General features: G+C 31.3%; 1 protein-coding gene across 1 annotated transcript; it reads left to right on the top strand.

Moving 5' to 3' along the window:
• Nucleotides 1-3298: 3298 nt before the first annotated feature.
• On the top strand, nt 3299-16826 carry LOC106661865 (glycerol-3-phosphate acyltransferase 4). The gene is made up of 9 exons (XM_014385582.2): nt 3299-3661; nt 10327-10512; nt 12166-12312; nt 12370-12504; nt 12578-12811; nt 12880-12995; nt 15631-15772; nt 15837-16045; nt 16112-16826. The coding sequence occupies exons 1-9, from the start codon at nt 3506-3508 to the stop codon at nt 16197-16199; spliced, it is 1413 nt and encodes a 470-aa protein (XP_014241068.1). The 5' UTR covers nt 3299-3505; the 3' UTR covers nt 16200-16826.
• Nucleotides 16827-17721: the final 895 nt, after the last annotated feature.

Raw genomic sequence — 17721 nt, forward strand, 5'->3', positions numbered from 1 at the left:
GGGCAATTCTCCGACTAAGTAACTGGCAAAACTAAAGAATATTTAGAACATCATAATGCATTGTCTTAAGGATCGAAACAAAATCCATACTTTAACTGATTATTTATATAAACTCAAGTATGAACACACGTAAATGTATTCACACACTTGTTCAGAGTGAGCTTATCACTTCTTTCAGTCCACCAGCAATTCCAGCGTTTGTACTTTACAATGAATTACCGGCAGGCCTTGAGAATGCCACTGACAGCCCAGGGTCAGACCTTGGTCTCATCTGTCCAGCCACTGAGGTTGACCTTTGGGTACTTTCAACAGATAGGTCAACTAAATGCATACTGTTATTCAAACTCATTCACTCTCTCATTCTTAAAGTACATTCTTTCCTATCTACCGTTCACTCAGTTAGGCTGGTGGCCTCTATGCAGAGGGGAGGACCTACACCACTTTTTGCCTATTTTCCCTAAGCTAGCTCATTTATGACAAAAATGGTTTGGTGCAAATGAGTTACCAACTACATGAGCAATAAATGCACTGAATGCGGATGGTTAAGAATCATTAATGGGGGTTTCCTCTAGGGAAGTTGTAAATACTGGTCATTGGAACTATAAGTTTTTTATTTATTAATTTAAACAATTAACTGTGACGGATGAATTTAAATTTTACTGTTGAGTAAGAAATGGTTTGTAAATTATAAACCTATGTAACCACAATGGCTGATTAAAATTTTTTTTTTGTAACAACGGTTGCGAACCTTTTGTAGAATTCAGTTTACACCTAATATTTAATATTAGGTTGTACAGATTCATTAATAAAATTTACTATTTTCTTCTTGGAAATTATTGTCAGAGATGTCTACTATTATTCTTATCAAAAGGTTTAATTTTTTTTATTTATTATTATTTTATAAAGATAACAAGATTTGGTATTTGCTCAAATTTATTGGTCCATTGGTTATTGGTGTATTAACAGTACTATTTCCTAAAATATTTAATGAACAGTGAAATTGTCATTTTTCAGAATTACTCTTTGCATATCATTGCACATTTAACATATTAATCCTGCATATCTGCACATTTAAACATGCTAATACTGCAGATCGATCATTGCATATTTGAATGTATTAATACTGCATATCATTGCATTTTTTAACGTATTAATACAGCATATCATTGCATATTTGAACATATTAATACTGCATATTTGAACGTAATTAAAACTGCATAACATTACATACTTGAACGTATTAATACTGCATAACTTTGCGTATTTGAATGTGTTAATACTGCATATCATTGCATATTAGAATGAATTAATACTGCATATATGAACGTATTAAAACTGCATAACATTACATACTTGAACATATTAATACTGCATAACATTGCATATTTGAATGTGTTAATACTGCATATCATTGCATATTAGAACGAATTAATACTGCATATTTGAACGTATTAAAACTGCATAACATTACATATTTGAACATATTAGTACTGCATAACATTTCATATTTGAATGTGTTAATACTGCATAACATTGCATATTTGAACGTGTTAATACTGCATATCATTGCATATTTTAACGTATTAATACTGAACATTTGAACGTATTAATACTGCATAACACTGCATATTTGAACGTATTATTACTGTATATCATTGCATATTGTAACTTTTTAATACTGCATATCTGCATATATGAACATATTAATACTGCATATTATTGCATATTGTAACGTTTTAATACTGCATATCGATCATTGCATATTTGAACGTATTAATATTGCATATCATTGCATATTTTAACATACTAATACTGCATATTTTAACATATTAATACTACATTGCATATTTGAACGTATTAATACTCCATATTTGAACATATTAATACTGCATAACATTGCATATTTGAACCTGTTAATACTCCTTATCATTGCATATTTTAACGTATTATTACTGCACATTTGAACGTATTAATACTGCATAACACTGCATACTTGAACGTATTAATGCTGTATATCATTGCATATTGTAACGTTTTAGTACTGCATATTTGAACATACTAATACTGCAGATCGGATCATTGCATATTTGAACGTATTAATACTGTATATCATTGCATATTTGAACATACTAGTACTGCAGATCGATCATTGCATATTAGAACGTATTAATACTGCATATCAATATTTTGGAATATCATAGGACCTGTGCGTAGTCTTGGGGCACGCAGCGGGCACAAATCGCTGTACGGTACCTCAGGGCTATAGGGATCTTCAAATGTATATAGTTTATGTGTGTTTGTGCTGTGCTTGTGTTGTGTCTGAAGTGTTTGTGTCGTGTTTGTGTTAATACATTAGGATGAATGTAATTTATTTGCGTGAAAGGAAGGGGTTATTTACCCCGCCCCGAGGAATATCGAGTACTCTGGGGGAGTGAATGCGACCAGACTTTTATGTTTGTGGCGATATATATGTTATGTATTGTATGTTGTGTATCTATTCTTAAATTGACAACCTGAGGTACTAACAAAAGGCTAGCTTTTTAAAATAACGACATAATATACAAGTAAAAGCAGAGAGTCAGTAACCAGATCGAGATGCTCAAATGGCTGCAGTTCAATACAAAATACGCGAGAAAGAAAGGAAAAAGAAGGAATACTCGCGGAGGGCCGGCGATGACCTCAGCTGTTTGTCAGCCCATAAATCTTCCACTTTATATATATACTGCATATCATTGCATATTTTAATCTATTAATACTCCATATTTGAACATATTAATACTGCATAACATTGCATATTTGAACGTGTTAATACTCCTTATCATTGCATATTTTAACGTATTAATACTGCATATTTGAACGTATTAACACTGCATATTTTAACATATTAATACTGCATATCTGCCTATTTGAACATATTAGTATTGTATATCATTGCATATTGTAACGTTTTAATACTGCATATCATTGAATATTTGAATATATTAATATTGCATATCATTGCACATTTGAATGTACTAATTCTGCAGATCATTGCATATTTGCACGTATTACTACTGCATATCATTCCATATTTGAACGTATTAATACTGTATCTCATTGCATATTGCTTTCAACTGTATATTTTGATCATCTTTACTGCATAAAAATCCGGTATTTGGTTGTTCGTAATAGTAGATGGTGTTGGCTTTGAGTTGATTAAGTATTTTGAACGTTAGGCGGTCTCGAAAGACGAGGTGATGTCAATTCGGTCCGCGCGCTCTCTATCCACGGTGACCGTTTTACGACGCGCTCCGCCGAGTTTCGAGTCTCACCGCTCTCGCAGTCGGGGCTCTAGCGACTAGCGGGTACTGCGAGTAGCGACTTAGCGAGTACTGAATAGCGACGGCCAGTCATCCAGGCAGAAGCGGAACCAGCTCGCCACTTCCCATCCCGAGTGGTTCGCTCTTCATGCCCAGCTCAAACCCATCCAACCAGCCAGTTGCTCTGCGGCTGCTCGAACCTTGCGATGGTGCAAAACCTTCTACCGGCGATAACTGCCTTTTTCACTCTACTCGTCGCCCCGTTTCTATTTTTTATACCGATCATCGTCATCCTCGCCTCCATCGGGAAGTCTCTCGGCGTGAGGCGAGCTTATGTCAAGCTGCTCGTTAAGATATTCGAGGTGAGCCCTTTCAACTCTCCCTTCTTTTTAACATTACCGTAATAACATTTTTACTTCTTTCGAAAATAAAATTTAACGAGGAAAATCCTTGAACTCGTCGCACACCAAAAAAAACCAAGGTCTTTTCAAGCATGTTCATGGTTGGAAACGACGATCCGGTGGGTTTCAGAAACACTGTGATCCGATTGAAAAAGTAGACTTTTATTATTTCCCTATCACTCTAAACAAATTTTTTTTCAAGACGTAGAAAAATCTATACCGTGAGCGGGACAAAGGTAACGTCTTTATCTGTCATGTTCTGCTACAATATTGGGTGTCCTTTGTTATGACATATCATTATTTCTCTCATATTGATATTGGTTTTGAGTACGGAGAACAAAGCGATTTAAATTTGAAATGTCAACAACAAAAGTCTTGAGTTTGATAAACATTGTTTTATTAAATTGTAATTTAACTTCCTGCTTCAGGCAACTAGTTAAGAATGCGATGACAATGGACAAAGAGAATACTGTAATTGCTGTCTTACTTTCTCATAAAACAATAACAATTAGTTATTCTTTTTATCTAAGTATTTTGGTTGAGATGAAAAATTAGTGCCACGATTCGAACCAACGATGTTTGGCTCAATACGCCGCTGCTCTAACCACTTGAGCTGTCGTGTCTTTGAACCACTCGGACACCAACTCCTCATCTCAACCTAAACCGCATTTTACCTCTTTTTGACATTTAATAAATGTCCTGTAATCAGGATTCGATTCTCAGCGACTTAGTAAGTGACCGTGGTGAACTTTTAGTGTCTTTATTTATTATATTAATCCATTTGTTTAGTGGTCTAATTGCTAATATTAATTATTTAAATTAATTATTCTTTTTATGTAAGGCCTTGGTTGGGATGAAATATTAGTATCACGAGCGGGATTCGAACCCTTGACCTTCGGCTCAATACACTGCTGCTCTAACTACTTGAACTATCGTGACAACTTTTGATCTAACCAAAAACCTTAGATAAAAAGAATAATTAATTGGAATAATTAATAAGGTCAATTATGACCACTAAGCAAATATGGATTAATATAATAAAACTATAAGTTGCCTGTTTTTTGCTTTTAATTTTAAAAGAAACTGCTGTTTTTGTACAATAGGTGTAGTTTGATGTCTGCTATGGGGCACGCCATGCTGTTCATTTGATTTTTCACTTTTTAATAGGCCATTTGTTTCATTTATGTGAAGTATTATTGAAGAACTGTGTGATTGACTATAATATCATTTTGTAGTATTGTAAAAAATCAAAGTTAATTTGCCAATAAATTAATCGAGGTGTAGGTATAGGGATCATGTCAACCCCTGGGTAGTAAATAATTTTTTTTGTGTGCAAATATTTTGGCTTTGAGTTGAAGGCCGCAGAAATTCAAACCCGGTACCTTTTTTATTTATTATTTTTTTTTTTAAGAATGCTATTTGATGGTAATGGGAAAATAGCCATTGCTGCCTGAATTTTATCGTTAAAAAAATGGTTGCATTTTTTGGTTGTAAGTTTATAAGAAAGCTTTTGTTTTTGAGGTAATCGTTCCATAATTTTAAATTGACTGATGATTTTAAAATGTAACGTCAATCATTGCCTGCATGTTTATTTGACTTTTTCAGTTTTAAATTCATATACTTCATTTTACTTCAAGTATCATGATAGACTTTTCAAAACTTAACTATGCAAGTGGTTCATAAAAAATTATTTAAAAAAGGCAACTTTTAATTATAATTAAGTTATCAATAATAATTATTTGAGGTGATGTAATTAATGTTGTATTTTTTCTTCTTTTATTTTTTAAGTAGCCCAAGCCACTGAGTTTTGAACCCTGGATCTTTCAGTGATGATTTTCTGTTCAATTGTTTTATCAAATAGTTTTTTTGTTGGATAGTTTTTTGTTGAATAGTACTGGCAAATATGTGTCAACCACCAGGGTTCCCCATTTTTGCCTTATGTTTATTCATATTATCCAGATACATACATGGATTACTTAACATTATTTTTGAGGGAAGAGAAGGATAATGAAATTCCAGGGGTGATGGTAGGTAACAAACTAATGACTCTTGGCGAATCTTGATGCATTGACCACTCGGCTACCATGGTCCCTAGTTTGCTTCAGGCAACGAGTTGAGAATACAATTTGATATCAATTGGAAAAGGATGTCATTGCTGCCTGACTTCATTACAAAAAACTAAGTTGTCAGTTTTTTGGTTGTAATTTTATAAGAATACAGATGTTTATGTAGTTGTTTCATAATTCTAAATGGACATTAGTTCCTTACTTTGTTTTGCTTATCTCTGTGCACTACTGCATGTTGCCCAAATCATGTTACTATTTGTACTATCCTTTGTATGAATTTCTGTTTAATTGCTCATTTGCTTCGTATGTCAACAACTTATTAACAATCTGATCTAAATTGATTGACCTACAGAACAAACATTGACACGGTTAATAATTGTTTTAAAATGCAGTCAACCTCAGACCAACGTCTTTTCTTATTTAAACACAGTTATACTGTGTCTTATTTTATGTTTTTACTTGTTTTAAAACATTGTTTTGTCAAGACATAAATATAGCTCCCCCTACTTCAGAAAATATGTTAAAATTACAATTTCAAGGCAATGTGAAAAGTCTGTCCTTGTTGCCTGACTTTATCAACAAAACAAAATGTTGTCAGTTTTTTATTGTAATTTTTCTTCAAAGGCTGTTGTTAGTAATTCGTGGTTCTAGTTTCATAATATTAAATGGACTTTCATGGTTTTAAAATTGGATTTTTCACCATTAATTGCCCATTTGCAAGGTACATTTTCCAAATATGGTTGAAGAATTCCATTTAAATTTGTAATATTATAGAAAGTAAAAGTTTTAACTAAACTTCTGTAATTGGCTGCCATATATCATTTGATTCATCATTGAATTGCAGACACAGTTATCATAGGTAATTTCATTGTAATCTCATAAAAAAATTATCAATTTAATGACGATTAAAAAATTGCTGAATGTTTTTTAACTTCTCTCTAATCTGCTGTGAATTAATTGACCCTTACATAATAGTTAATAGTAATTTTAATCTATCTTCCTGCTTCAAAAAACTTTGAAGATTAAAATTTGATGACAATATAAAAAGTGAATATTGTAGTAGCCCCCAACGATCTCATTAAAAAAATTGTTAAGAGTTATAATTTTAAAAGGAATTGAAATGTACATCTATATTAAAAGCAAAGGAATGAATTGTACAGTTGTTTGTCCAGACCGTTAAAAGTAATGTACTAAAGAGGAGGTATAAATGAGCTTTGAAATGCATATACAATAAAAATAATTACAAAAATTGTAAAACACAATTGGAAAAGGATGATAAGTGTATTCAAACCCAAAGAAAGAGAGAAAAAAAATTTGTTTCCTGCTTAACCTTCATTCTGAAGGTGCTTATTTGCTTTTGAAGTACAAGGACTGCACAAATTTATTGTCAATTTGTAAGGTTAAAAAAAAGTAAAATAGTGTATAATGTACAACAGAATTGTTTAGACTGTTGTTGCCTGAAAAATTAAATGTGTGAGCTTAATTATCATCTTGCTTGGTGCCCAATATTCTAAGATTGAAGATATTTTTCATAGAAATTTCTAGTAGAAAAAACGGAGTGAAATGTTATGTAAATTTAAACGAAGGGTAAAGAACATTCCTCTAATCTATTGTTGAGTGGCTGTTGCAAAAAATAAATACTAATTTGAACGTTTTAAAATATTGCTTAAAAAATATGTAAATTATATTGTATTATAGCAAAATTATATTTTGCTTCATGCATCTGAAAATATTTTGAGATTAGAGTTGGATGACTGTGGAAAAAGAAGATACTGTCATTAGTGCCTGATCTCCCATTAAACCATTAAAAAACAAGAAAATGCTAATTTTTGATGAATGTCATTAATGGAGTTGCAGCTTCTTCAGATTTCGCGGACTTTATTATATTGACTAGCTGCAAATTTTCATTTGGTTTTTCATTTTGAAAGCACATTTTTGCTCTTGAATGCTTTTCTTTAAATTTCAGTAAATTAAATTCAATTTTTTTTTTTGAAATTGTCCTTTAAATACCATTACTCAAGAAATTCGTCATTAATGGTATCAAATTATATTGTATGTAATGAGGATGGAGAAGGTTAGACTGTCATTAAATATCATTTTAATTCTCAAAATGTTGATATCAATTTGAAAGCTGGGTTACTTTTAAAGTAAAAAATTCTGGCAGTTTGGAAATTACCTGAAGTTTGCTGTAGATAGATAGATAAATGTCTTTATTGATTTTCTATACAATTGTTCCATGACCATTAGCAGGCTTGTATCTTGTTACATACTTATAATTTACATAAAACATAAACCTTCAAATTTTTTAACAAAGAAATTTAGTGATTGATCAATCAAACAAATCGGTCATTTTTTCTTCCATAAATAAATAAATTTTATAATTATTTCTCTTTTTTTACTTGATGTAGAAAAAATACAGGTAGATATATATAAAAATACAAGGGGAGTTAAAAAGGAAAATAATGTACATAAATAATGTAACAATTATAAGATTAATAGTAAAATTACATGTACATTATGTAATATAATAAAGAAAATTATATAATAATAAGCAGATGGGGGCGTTAATGGACGCAACGGTTTAGGCGTTGACATGGTGCTCATTACTAAAAGTAAAGATCCTGGGTTTGAATCCAATACCCCTGTGTATTCTGCCTCTGACATATTACAAAGGGACCTCTACGGATACCTAAACATACTACAATTTAGCATCTCACCTCTCGCTTTGATTATCCAACTTAAGTAATTAATTGGATTTATGTAATTTACGTCCTTTAAGTTAACATTCAAATCTTTATAAATCCTGCCGGAGCAAGTATTCAGGGTTCTTGAAATACATTTTTACTTAAAGGATTCTCTTAGTTTACACTGCATAATTTTTAAATTAGATTGCCAACTAGTCAGTTTACTTAAACTAAAGCTAAAATCAAAATCTAATTCTGATATTATATTATTCATTTGTTTATACTAAAGTAAATATTAACAAACTGCTGTAATTTGATTGTTTTAATATATTATCTTTCAAATTGTACTTCAAAGAATCCAGTTTAAAATTTGTTGAGTTTAGGGGGGGGACACAAAGGAATTGATAAAAAGGTCTAAACTCTTACTAAAATATTAGGAATATTAAATAATTATTTAAAAAACTTGTGTGATGTTTATTACATTGTACAAATTATTACATTGTAATTCCTTTTTTTGTCCAAAAAGTTTAAATTAAACAATAGAATTAAAGAAATTAGTCATTCTTTAATCAAACTATATTTTTATTGATAAATATTTTTGTTGGCCTCTGGGATCAACTGCTTTCCATAGTTAATCTCTCTTTTTTTTTCTTTTTTTTTTGTATGTGTTTAGTAGTTTTTAGTAGTTTTTTTAGTTTAGTAGCTTTATCAGAGGAATCACTTAGATTATTTAACTTATTTTTTGTACCCGTACATAGCAGAGGTTTGCCATGAAGTATACGACAATGAAGTCAAGGAGAAAATGCCATTGTAGCACACATTTCAAAGGAGAAAGTTTTCTTTTGAAATTACATAACATGGTTTGCTAACTTGTGCACATTTAAGAATTGGGAATGGACAGTATTTAACAATACAAGTCAGCATCGGTTGGAAGGCCTGCCGACAGTGCACACATACACACGCACACATTGTGTTATATGCATATATAATTTCATGACTAATTGTTATCATGTCCTTTTCTTTTTGTATAGAACGAACAGTTCATACTTATAAATTTAAATATGTGAAATATAGGATGAAAGAAACACTTTGGATTAATTTAATTTTTGCTTTTTACTCACTTAGTTATTTTTTTTTAACACTTATTTAAACACAGATGTTTATTCTAGAAAAAAAGTATTATTTTTTCATTAATTATTTTGATTTTCTTTTAGTTGTAGGATGATAGAAAAATTCTATTGTTTTCCTGATTTATAGCAGCGGATTTTTATAGGAAAGATATGGGTGATTGTTTTGCAAGAAAAAATTTATTGAGAATCTCCAATTCTGTTAGGAAGTTCAAATCAATAATATTGTTTCTATTTGCCTTTTTTACTTTCTATTTGAATTCTTATTAAAAAATTAATTTAATTAAAAAATTACACTGGACATTTTCAATGGGTTCTGGTGTTGACATTCAGCAAATACACGTGATTTATGTCTTTTTATCTAACGTATCGTGTTTTAAAATTTGTTCAAGCTGATGGCATACAATGGTATATTTCAGCCAAAATTCTGGTTTTAGATATTCTTATCTTATTGTTAGATAATGTTAATGTGCTGTTTTGGTATTATAATTATTTATTATGCAAATGTCCAGGGGCAATTTGCTTTACAATATTTGCTTCTAGACATGACTTTTGACACTATTTTTTTTTTTTTTGTCGTCTGATTAGATAAACGTTATCCCGTGGTCTTGGTGCACGTTTTTGCCCTTTACACTTATGATTAATTTATTAATCATGTTTAATCCAATAATTATATGTATTGTAGTTGTATATATTTGTTTAATAGCATATAATATTATGTTAAATAGAAATTTTCCATTTTATTGCAGTTTGGTCGAAAGACTATAGAAGCAGAAGGAAAATGGAATATAGAACCTGAGGAGAAAAGGAAATTGTCCGATGAAAAACATTCGAAAGAGCCAAATGGAACGACTCTTATTTCCAGGGAAGATTTAATTCTCGTGCCTGACCCTGAACAGAATTACGTTGGAAACAACAATCTTGAATTATCGCAGGTAAAAAAACAAACAAACAAAAAAAAAACAATTATTAACAAACAAACAAAAAAAACCAATTATTAACAAACAATACCAGACTTTATTAACAGAAGTATCACATGTTATAAATAATCATTTTTTATTACACGACACTCCTATGATAAGATTAGCGTGATATTAATTTTGAAGTTACGTATTGATTGAATATTAGTGAGGGGGGAAGGAAAAAAAAGAAGAAAAAAAGACTTATTTATAAATCTTTAAAATTGGCAATCTTAGAGTTTGTAGTCTTGTACAAATGCCAATAATATTATATTATTACTATCACAAAGAGCACTGCCTCCTAAATGATACTATATATTTATTTATATTTTGTTTTATATTGACCATACACAAGTCTAATTGATGTTGCATTCCGATTTTCTATCCTTCGTCTTACAATTGTAACTTTACTTGTGAGCCTACATTAAGTTAATTTGATGATAAATTTGAAGAAAAAAAGAAAAGTTTTTGCAAAATGCATTGGTTTAAATTCCTCAGGTATAAATTTTATAGGTAATGCAAATTTTATGCAAATAGTTTATAACTTTACTATTTTATCCTTTGTGCTACTATGATATTGTTTGTAGCTTGGCAATCACACTTGGGATGGGGCGTTGGCACCACAATGGTTTAGGTGTTGACACTGCGCTCATCACTATAATGTGTAAGTCCTGGGTTGGAATCCATTTGCACTCTACGTATTTACATTTGGGGTTTTTTCAAAAACACCTATACCCCAAGGGTTGATATGGCCTCTGCTGTTGCAAACCCTCATAAAATAAACCTTTTAAACCCAATGTAGGTAATAAACTCTCTCACACTTGAACCAACTATATATTTTGTTTTGCAAGCTGGGTTTTTTTTTTGCCCTTGATAGACAAACTAAGAAGAATAGAATTTTCATTGTTTTGAAACTTTTTACAAATCTTGTAGAACTCGATATATATTATTTATTATATATTTATTCTTGAAAAAAGTACAGACAAAAAATGTTTGCACGTTCTGTAGTAATTATTTTCCCATAAATATATCCTCTCCAGCACTAGGATTTTTTACAATTCATGCCTTCTTGGGTGGGCTGGGAGGACCAGTTTGCAGTAAAAATCCAAACTATTTTGGATTCGTTTGCTTCCCATTACGCTTATGATGCACGAGACGGGCACAGTAGCTGAGGGCATGGACATGTGTACGGATCGTCTGCCCGTTTTCAAGCGAATTCGCACTTTTCACAGATTTCTGGTCCCATATGATGTGAGGCTCTTTATGATTGTTAGGATTTTTTTTTTGAGTAGCTGTGGGACAAAAAACAAGTAATTTTTTATTAAAGAAATTGCTTTTGAAATATCTATCGAAAGCTAAAAATTAGAAGAAGGAAAAACCAAATGCATGTAAACCAAAAAATAACCACTACTAATGGACAAATGGCTCCAACAAGTCTTTTCTAATTTGAGAGCTTATGCCGGATGCACAAGTTGTCTGTAATTACAGTCAGATGTAGACAGTTCCAGTATGAGATCGCCTTCTGCCTATTCTCATAGTTTTGGTCGGGTTTTAAAACTAATTTTTATTATTTTTCTTTTTAAATTTATTGCCATGAATAACTATTAAAAATGAATTGTCTTGTTATAGGAAGACAAAGGTATTCCAAGAAGGCCTTCATTTGAAACCCTCCGTAGGGAGTTTCAGCTGTCTGACTGTTTTGATTTAGTAAAAGCTGGTGTAGAAGCAATTATTGAAGATCAGGTAACCTCCAGATTTGAAGCTGAGGAATTAAAGGTACGTTTATTATAATTTTTTTATGTGTATCTGTATTTCATAATTTTTATTTTTCAGTCATGGAATTTACTCACACGAACCAATCGACAATACGAATTTATAAGCTGGAAACTCTCTTTCATATGGGTGTCCGGATTTTTCATTAGATATTTTTTCCTTCTTCCCATTAGAGTTTTAATATGCTTCTTTGGCGTTAGTGTTTATTTATTTTTTTAAAAATAATTTTATATGCCTGAATGTATCATCTAATTATTTTGATTTGTAGGTACTTTGGTTAACTCTTTGTACAGCTATTGTTGGTTATGTTCGTAAGGGAGATTTTAAAAGATGGCTGACCCGCAAAGTTTCAATGATGTGTTTCAATGTTCTTTCTTCTGCATTATCCTCAGTCATAACATATCATAATCCAGAAAACAGACCAAAGAGAGGCATTTGTGTTGCCAACCACACATCACCGATTGATGTGCTGATACTCATGTGTGACAACTCCTATTCTTTAGTAAGAAAGACTTATTTATTCGTTGAATCGTCGGTTGTTATTCTAATTGTATTTTTTCTCTCTTCCAGATTGGCCAAAGACACGGTGGTTTCCTTGGTATATTACAACGAGCTCTGGCTAGAGCTTCACCCCATATCTGGTTTGAAAGATTAGAAGTTAAGGACAGGGCAACAGTTGCTTTACGGTATGGCTTTACGTTTTAAATAAAAACTTTAGTTTTGTAAGATATAAAATGTAAGATTAATTAGACTGATTGTTTAACTCGCAAAAGGGGCTTAACAGGCAGGTCACTAGGCTGACTCGAGCAGATATTTCCGCATTAGTTTTTGAAGAGGCTAATTTTCATTCACAGACATTATTTTTTTAAGACTATAATTAATCAATTTTTGACCATGTAAGGAATTATTTTTTTATTATATTAGTAAATTTGAAGAGGAAAAAAAATTAACAAAGAATCAATATGACCATTGTTACTTAATCCATTAAACCACTTCAGCACAGGGTATCGATACAGGCCTGTAGTCAAGTACTAAAGATTGTGTTGAATTCACTAATTTCGTGGTCCGCTTGACCAATTAATATATTACAATTAATTAAGGTTTTTAGTTGAGATAAAAAAGTCAATGGCACGAGCGGGATTCGAACCCACGATCTTCGGCTTGATACGCTGCTGCTCTACCACTTGCGAAAGGAGGGAAAATTCAAAAGATGGGGTTGAGATGGGAAGTTGGTGTCCGAGTGGATCGAGGTCACGATAGCTCAAGTGGTAGAGCAGCAGCGTATCAAGCCGAAGATCGTGGGTTCGAATCCCGCTCGTGCCATTGACTTTTTTATCTCAACTAAAAACCTTAATTAATTGTAATTGTGTCGAAATTTGAATGATAAAGTAGGATGGGAATCCTAATTTCCACCGATTAGAGTTGCCAAGTCCTCTGTGAAAGAAAAGCTTTCAAAGAAGAAACAACGTATAAAGACATGGAAGAAGTAGCTTCCAGAAAAATATGGAAAAACATGTACCATTTCCTAACAGCTGAACATACATGTACAATACAAAATTTAAATACAACATTTATTATTTCTCAATGAAGTATTACTCATCACTGTTAGGTAAAAGTGTTCCGGGTTCGAATTCGATGTGCTTACAAATGAACTTTTTTTCAAAAACACCTGTATCCTGAGTGTTCATAAAACATTTTAGTTGAAATACCCTCTGGGAGGCGGGATTATGCATCATAACAAGCCTGAAAATTTTTTGCCCTAAAAGAAAAAAAATCATTAAAATGATCGAAACAAGTATTTTTTCATATGGTCATTGTTTAAATCTGTTCTGGAGGGGTGAAATATTCCATGACTGGCAGGAGGGGTTCTATTATAGTGGAGTTTAAAAGGAATAAAAATCTCATCTTATTTGCCAGGGAATGCAAAAATTGTCCATAAAGACAGGTTTCACTGCAGTTTGTTTTATTTCCTCTCTGGCAATTTCTTTATTTCAAACGCTTTTTGTGAAAATGATTGCCAAATTTAATCCAGGAAAATCTGAATGTTATACAGTATATGTGTTGACTTTAAATCTGCACTCTTAGAAATTTATTACTTCAGATTGTTAAAAATAATCATGAAAGCCGATACTGTCAATTTGAATTTTTTTTTTTAAATCTGTAAAACTATTTAAATCTTGGAGGTGCTGACATATTTTTTCCTCTTGTTTTCTTTACTCACTTGGCACATGTTTATTCTTGTTGTTACCAATTAATTAAGGTTTTTAGTCGAGATAAAAAAGTCAGTGGCACGAGCGGGATTTGAACCCACGATCTCCGGCTAGATACACCTCTGCTCTACCACTTGAGCTATCGTGACCTCGATCCGCTCGGACATTAACTTCCTATCTCAACCGCACCTTTTGAATTTTCCCTCCCTTTTGCCATTTTTCAATTAATCCTCATTCTTAGTGTTTTTACAATTTGGATTTAATCACATTTTGGTTTTGTAAAGAAAATCATGATTGCAATTGAGAAGAGTGTGAACTTTTAGAGATATTGTACGTAAATTTATTAACTTGTGTCCTTTTTCTTGGTTGAGTGCAATTTCATTCAACTTGTAGAGGGAAGCTTGAAGAACTAATCAACCATTTATTTTAAATTAAAATTAACTAAATGATTAATTCATCAAACAACTTTAATTACAACAACAAATTATGGAAAATCTAGAGATTTCCAATTAAGCATACTCATTAACTAACACGTTGATCGTGTCCTATGTTAATGGCGGAAACCAATTTATCACATAAAATAGCTTTCTGGTACTTACAACTAATGTACATTTTTTTATTGTTTATTTAAGTGATGTAAATTATATGGCGCAACAGGTGTATTCCCGCAATGAAGTAGGGGCAACCCGCAGAATGTATGTTCAATTTGGATGTGGTTGAATAAAAGTTGTTTCTCCTTTTTACAATTTTTTTCCTTTTTTTATGTAATTATACAAAATGGGTAAATAATTAAAAAAACAAAACACATGCATAGAAAAACAAATTTAAGAGTTTAAAAAGAATAAACGGGAGGATGCAGATAATGCAGATTACATACTCATACAGACCATTTGGTGTCACGTATGAGGGGTCAAATTACATTAAAATTGATTTTTTATACTATTATCAAAATTAAAAAGACATTGGCTCTGCCAGGATTCGAACCCTGAACCGCTAGCTTGACAAATATAAGTTGGAGCCCTAACCATTTGGAGGTCTCTTGCAATTAAGTGTACTCATTATATGACTGGTTTTACATTATAATAATCATTTTCTCACAATTTTGTTTTAGACTTAAGCAGCACGTGTCTGAAGAAAACAATCCACCAATACTCATTTTTCCTGAAGGTACTTGTATAAATAATACTTCTGTTATGCAATTTAAAAAAGGAAGTTTTGAAGTCGGCTGTGTAATATATCCGGTTGCAATTAAGGTAATTTGATAAATTTTAAGTTGTATGATTCTAGAATTTGTTTTTCATTTTCCTAAAATTTTAGTATGATCCCAAATTTGGAGACGCATTCTGGAACAGCTCTAGGTATTCAATGTTACAATATCTCTATATGATGATGACGTCATGGGCGATAGTCTGCGATGTTTGGTACTTGCCACCGATGTACCAAGCGCCGGGAGAAAGTGCGATCGATTTTGCAAATCGTGTTAAGGGGGTGATTTCTAAACAGGGTGGCTTAGTCGATCTCATGTGGTGAGTTTAGATTATTGTTTTAAAATGTCATAATCGGAACTTTTTAAATTTTTTATCCGTTATCAGGGATGGTCAGTTGAAGAGGATGAGAGCGAAGAAGGAGTGGAAGGAAAAGCAGCAAGAGGAGTTTAGTAAACGATTAAAAGTGGAGTAATTTACATATGGTATTTCATTGTAATTTCTGTTGTTTTATATTACAAATATCAGGTGCCTGAGGTCCGTGTATTGTCCCACCTTTTTCATGTCCCCCTAAACGATATAAGTATTGTAAGATTTCTTGGGAACGTTAGGACTGGCACAATTTGAATCGAATATATACAAAAAGAGTTGAAAAGAAGGACAATACAACGACAAAAAAAAAAAATTATTTTATTTTTTTAAATTAATTTTTTTATTAAATTTATTATTTAAAAAAAAAGAATTTTTTTAAGAAACAGCAAGTGATGCATTTTGTCAAGCCTGTGCTAAGAACAATTTTTATACATAAAATAGTTTTTAACACTTTTATTCTCGTAATTTTTATATTTCATTTGAAAATATTTTGTTTTGAAGGTAAAATGTATAATTAAATTACTGTTTACAAATCCCTTTTATTGCAGGATTGTGTTAGAAGTTGATATTTTGAAAATTATTTTTGTAGAATGATTAAAAAAATGTTATGAGCTATTGTTGATCGAACGATTTGATAGCTGTCCAAAGAAATTAAATGTTATTGTTTTTTTTTTTTCTATTTATTTTCACAAACCATGTACTGTGTGACATAATTGGACGGAGAATAAATTCTCGCACTAGAAAATACATATACTGTAAGGCCAAATTGTGGCTGATATATTTTTGAAAATACAAATTAGTTTTTCTATTTAGGTTTTTATACGAGGAAAGTATTTTGACATTTTTTTATACTTACAAATGCCTAAATGTGCCACTGGGTATGTTATGTTTAATTTAAAATTTATTGGGGTCTTTTTTGAGTACATAATTAAAATCTTAACTTTTGTGTCTAATGTTATTAACAAAAAATTAATCTTGTATCATCTTGCTAATTGTTATTGTAAACTGTTGGAAAAACGGATAATCTCAGGACATCACTTAATTATAACTATATAATAATACTAATGTTGAGATAAAATTTCACCATCACAAAGAAAATATATAACTTTATAAGTAAAACATAAAGTTTAGGAACATTTTCGATCAATCCTGCCAGAATTTCTTATTTTTATTACCAAAAACACATTTAAGCATTTAAACTTTGCCATTGCAATTTTTTTTAAACAAGATTATTATATCATGAATTAAGACACCTTACTTTTTCGTTTATGATTACTTTCTATTTTAAAGTTTTAAGTTACATCTTTTTTTTTTTAAAGAATAAATGCACTGTTTAGCCCCAAAATTTATTATTGCTTTATAAAAATATAAACAATTGTACAAGGGACCCCAGTTATGATGAGCAATGTTCAGTGGTAGTCAACATTTTTTTCTCAGAAATGAAGCAGGAGATATTTTTGAAGAATAATTTTGACAAAATGGAAAAAAATGAAAAAGAGTGATGGAGAATGTTTAGTACAAACTGTGATAAATTGGCAGAAGTTTGTTTTGAAGGTTGAAGTTTTTTTGTGGTTGAATTTTTTTTTTAATTTGTGTCTGGTGTTAGTTATAAAAATGTACTTGTA

The sequence above is a fragment of the Cimex lectularius genome, unplaced genomic scaffold (genome assembly GCF_000648675.2).
Source record: "Cimex lectularius strain Harlan isolate CLEC.00 unplaced genomic scaffold, Clec_2.1 scaffold312, whole genome shotgun sequence".
NCBI lineage: Eukaryota > Metazoa > Arthropoda > Insecta > Hemiptera > Cimicidae > Cimex > Cimex lectularius.